The sequence below is a fragment of the Ceratina calcarata genome, unplaced genomic scaffold (genome assembly GCF_001652005.2).
Source record: "Ceratina calcarata isolate Rehan_Ccalc_2016 unplaced genomic scaffold, ASM165200v1 scaffold211.2, whole genome shotgun sequence".
Lineage (NCBI taxonomy): Eukaryota > Metazoa > Arthropoda > Insecta > Hymenoptera > Apidae > Ceratina > Ceratina calcarata.
Window position 1 is genome coordinate 366532 of NW_017142786.1, and position 5263 is coordinate 371794.

The 5263-nt window shown below is 45.0% G+C and overlaps 1 protein-coding gene across 8 annotated transcripts in view; it reads right to left on the reverse strand.

Annotated features, from left to right (window-relative positions):
* The window catches only part of LOC108622282 (runt-related transcription factor 1), a 31187-nt gene that overhangs the window by 20341 nt on the left and 5583 nt on the right, over positions 1-5263 (reverse strand). For 3 of the 8 annotated variants that reach the window (XM_018020073.2, XM_018020069.2, XM_018020072.2), the window contains exons 1-3: positions 3457-3866; positions 1471-2205; positions 276-506 (exon numbers count right to left, since the gene is read on the reverse strand). In XM_018020073.2, the coding sequence (XP_017875562.1) occupies positions 276-506; positions 1471-1792 (553 nt within the window). In that variant the 5' untranslated portion in view covers positions 1793-2205; positions 3457-3866. The other 5 variants (XM_026811320.1, XM_026811319.1, XM_026811318.1 and 2 more) reach the window with 4 other exon arrangements.

A 5263-nucleotide genomic window follows, 5' to 3' on the forward strand; every position in this document is an offset into this window, starting at 1 on the left:
AACTCTTTAAGCACCAAATTATTTTATAGAGATCTTTCAAAATTTACCTAATTTTTTTGTTTAGCAAGAGACAAAGTAAGAATTAACATGGTTTAAGGGAAATCTGTATACACCCTTTACTTACATTTTCAAATCATTTTAATACACTGATATCAATATTAAATAAATATTATTGAAGTATCATCTTCAGTATCAAAATTCGTCCACAACTTTAATTAATTGATTTCTGTTCATAAAACCCGCAAACTCTCATAAACGTCTGATCAAACACTTACCTCTACCACTTCGGCCGACGAACCTAAGATCGTTGAACTTGGCCACCTGGTTCTTCATAAGGGCGGTCGAGTTCCTCAGCTCAGCACAACAGTTCTCGTCGTTACCAGCACGAACGGTGACCAAAGTGCCGTCGCCGACTTCCCCGAGGGCCACCACCTTGAACGCGACAGGCAAGGTCTTGTTCGACCTCCAGTGAGCTGGCAAGACGCTGCACACTAGGTGTGGTGATCCTGAATCAAAATTAAATGAGCGTTTCACAAATATAGCACAAGTAGTGTTGAATTTTTCAAATGGAGGATAATCAATAATTGAATGCTAAAAATAGACCGCGGATTTTATGACAAAATTAAACATCCCAGGAAATATGAAGTATGCATATAATCATGAAATGATAAGTGTATATCGCAATGATTGAATTTAGAGAGCAATTTTATTCATTGGTCGTTTCTCATATTGATACCATAAAGGTTTTATTAAAAGTCCGGTGTTCATTTATCAATCTATCATTTTATGATAGCCTCGATTGTATCTCTCTGTTATTTCAATTTCCAATTTATTTGAAAAATATTCATCAGTTTTATGCAGTGGTCTAGCGCAGTATACATAGAAGAGTTATAGCATATAGATGGGCTTATAGACAATTTTATGCAATGGCTTAGTGCGACAGATAGTATTTCATCTAGTTCACACATATAATCAATCGTAACTGTGTAATGCAGTGATGAAAACAGTTTTATATGCACGACTAAGGATTAATTTAGTAATTAAGTTAGCAATGTGCGACAGACACATAATTTACTATTAGAATGTAAATGATATAATTAAAAGTTTCCACTTTTTTAGTTTCCTGAACTATTTTCTACATTGCTTTCCTGTTTCAGTGGAGCTCACGATTTCATAGTATTATGAGGAATTCTATAATTTGTGATAAGCATATAAAACTATGTGATTCTAATTTTTTCCTGATTTATTTAATTCTCTTTGGGTTTGACGTTATAATGTTTAATTAATGATTTCTGCCATGGAGTGCTGTAGGATTTCATCTGTTTATAGCATATCAGAAGTCCTATGATTTTAGATCAGTATAAAAAATTGTATGATCCTGACTTTCCCCGGCCTTATTTAACTTTGGATGTGTTTCATTTTATAATGTTTAATTAAAGATTTCTGGCACAGAATGCAGTACGTGCTCACCTGTTCGTACGAGTTCTCCCGGATGCTCGCTAACGAAGTCGCCCAGCGTCCTCTCGGCGAGGATGTCGCTGGTCATCTTTGTGTAGGCATCGGTCAAAGGAGATACGCCCGACTCCGGCGAGGCGGCAGCGCCAGGAGCCGAGGCTCCTGTCAACTGCATCCTGTCGTTGGTTCCGGCGCTCTCGCTTGTACCAGTCCCGGTCGTTCCACAGCTGGACTCGTTGTTGTTGGAAGCCCTCACCGAGGCAGCTCCTCCTCCGCCGCCGTTACCGGATACCGTGGTTCCGCCACCGCCGCCGTTGCAACGGCCGAATATATCCATAGGCAGTCAGAACGCCGGATGATACATCCTTCCATTCGGTTCACCGCTTTTACCTATTCTCACGTGTCCCCCGGTCGAGGATTCTTTGACTGTTTCACCGGGGGTCACGCTCTCAAACTTGGCATCGCTGCCCGACGCTACGCGGTGGTCTCCTGTGCGTCTGATCAAATTCTTGATTCAGATCGAAACGAAAGTGAAAATCTTGAAGACACTGGCTTAATTAAAATGTCAACTGCACTTTCTCAAAGTATCTCCTAATGAATTTGGTGTCTTGCGACAGAACGACGACACAGCACAATTTCTTCGTGTCTCGAACGTCACTGTTCACAGTTCAACGGACACTATAATCTTCGTTTCTTCTACCTGCCTCCTTGCTCTCTAAGAACAAACACGAACACCGCCCGAGACTCTACCTGCAACCAACAATATTCATGGTCAGGACTGTGGGATCTTCGCGATGTCTCTATCAGGAATGTTTTCAGAAAGTAAGGGTGTCCAGAAGGGTTGGGCCTGGGAGAACGTCGAGGGGCGACGGTAGCCCGTCGCGAACCGACCCTTCCGCTTCTAATCCATTTAACGACGCCTTTATCTCGCCGTTTAAACTTCTCTATCTAGCGGCGGTCTGCGAACCGATGAACGCGCGTCCCGACGCGTAAAAAGTGCGAGCGAGAAAGTGCGGAAGGGGTGGGATCAGGGGGGTAGGGGACAGAGACGAAGCGGTTGACACACACGGACGGCACGATTCGCACACTTTTCACGCGGCCCGGGATGACGTCACCGTTCATTCAGTAATTTTTGCGCACGTCACCGGGGCTGACACACCGGATCCAGGTGGGCTCCAGCAGGAGGGGTCGTCGCGGTGGTGGGGACGGAAAAAATAGGGGAAAAAGAACTCGCCCGCCGGTAGGCAACCCCCACACGGACATCTCCCAACCCCTACGCACGTAACAACCGCGTGTCAAAGTACACGTGGCACAGCGTTCACCACGTTGCTTGCCTACCGTCCGCGGATGCCACCCGCCGCCGTGATCACCGACGCCCAAAGGTATCTCCAGATATCGGATCCCTCGGCAGACGACCGATGCCTAATCAATCGCATATCGCGGTGATTGGAACGCGTCGTGCGTCGTTAGAGATAATGAGTCGGCTATAATCATCGTTCAATTGCGGTCGACTGTGACTGATCATCCGAATAAAACAGGATTAATTTCATGAAACGTGGAAGTTGGAAGAAATTAGGAACTTCTCAGATTCACGATTTGATGTAAATTGTATCTGGCAATCCGTCTGAACGAATTTGTATATTTATAAAAATCTGTTATGCAAATTTATTGTTCGAGGTTTTATATTTAAATCTCCTTCGGTTGTTTCAAATTCTTAAGAAGTCTCGGATAGACGACACGGCGACGGGTAAGATTCCCGCTTAACTTCGCGTTCAAATCTCTTGCTGGGGTAGCCCCGTACTCGCACTTCCGGCTAGAATATTCGAATCTACGTTCAAATTATTTTATAAACAATTTCGTTTTCATTTAATAATGTAAGTTTGTTCAACCCGACAGAAATTTAACAGAAATTTCATTTGAAGCATTCATAGAAGAATTGATGAATGATTTTTTAATCAACTTCATGTGATACACTGAATTAGCACTGAGAAATACACTCACTGCCTATCCGCGTTCACCATAGCAACGACACTTTCCCCTTTACCACGTATCACTCAGATCGAATCTTCCATGAAGTATGACAGTTCGATCGCTGTCAATGAAAAGTGTCACTATCCACACTCGAAGTAAGTTCGACACCACCGAGTCCATCTCAAACCCACGTCACGCGAATAACCTGAATAAAAATCCTGAAAGCTTCGCAATCAGATTTTATCAGTGAAGATACAGAGTCCTCCCGAAGTCTTAAGATTCTGTAAGAGCCCCACGGACCGTCTTGTTTTGATAGCCGAAGAGCCGAGCCTCGGAACACCCGTTGGGGGCCACTAACTATAATTTCGGCGGTTCGTGTGAGGCAACAGCCGTTGACGCACTGGTCCATGCCAACACACGCAGCATCCCTTTCCCCTTTCCCGGTCCTACTCACACCCCCGCCGGCTGCCCCACTCCTCCGGGATCGGTTCCTCTCTCTGTCCGCGGCACAGGCGTGCCTTCCTGCCTCTCTCTCCCTGTCTCTCGCCTCTCTTTCGTCCCTCGTTCACTCGCCAGACCATCTCCGTCCCTCCGTCGTACCTCTTTATCGCTTTATCTCCCACCGGGCCCCTAACCCTCTCGCGCCGTTCGTCTCCCTCTTTCTCCCTCTTTCCCTCCCCCCTCGGTTTCGACCCTTTTGCGGTGTGGCTCGCGTGCGTCTGACGGACTCTACTCGCGTCGCGGGGCGGAACGCGGACAGAGAGAAAGAGAGGACGTCGATCGATCGATCGATGCCGACTTTTTTCTTCCAGAAATTCGTTACCCTTCGTCCCCTGTTCGGCCTCCGCTCGGCTACGCTCGTAACGAGCGTCGTTACGTTTAATTAGTCGAAAGTTAATGAGGAGACGGACCGTCACCGTCATTGTTCCAGCCGGTTCTTGTTTACCCGCAGCTTCCAGAGGGCACGCATCCGTTCGATACAACGCGGAATCGGTTGAACGCGAGACGGGGGATGTAGGTAGCGAACGCACGTAACTGGACCCCGGGACCTGATCGCCGCCGCGCCACGCCGGATTAGCGGGATCGTTGGTGTTTTTCGTGCAGGGCAACTGGAAACCCTTGTCGAGTGGTTTTCGGGTTTCGCGGTTTCGAGTGCTGTTATATATCGGGTTGCCCCCGATGTTGGGCGTAATCGCGGACGCTCGCTGATGGAGAATAATATGATTTCCAGCTTCGGGTACCCTCGATCGGTCGCCACCGCTTCTATACAAATCCAATACTCATAAACTGAACGATGCGCTGCTCTTGGCCAGGTTTTCCTGGAAAAAATTCCTATTTCTTCCGATTTTTCTGATGGACATCATTTATGGGATGTAAGTGTTTTAAGTCTCATCTTATTGGAGGCAATTGTGTTTCGTTAGATGAATTATCTTTTACGAACTGATGATTGTACTCTTCGTACACAGCCAGTCTTTAATCGCGTTGGGAACATCGCTATTTATTTCAATTGTTTTTTATTAACATCATTAATGGATTGTAAGTGTTTTAAGTATCGTCAAACTAGAGGAGTATTTTGTTGGATAGATTATCTTATCAATAAGCAAGAACACTTAGAAAGAGACTGCGGATTTTTATACAAAATGAAACACTTTAGATATCAATTTAAGAAGTGAGTTCTAGATAGGAACTTGTTAGATCCTTCAAAAGTAGTAATTTGCATTTTACTTTAGGTCTTATATATTGAATTTTATTATAGATACATTTTCTAAGTTTTCTACAATTTTTTTATAAACGTACAAAATCTCCAGTCTATTTATGAATGTTTGGACATCCCAAA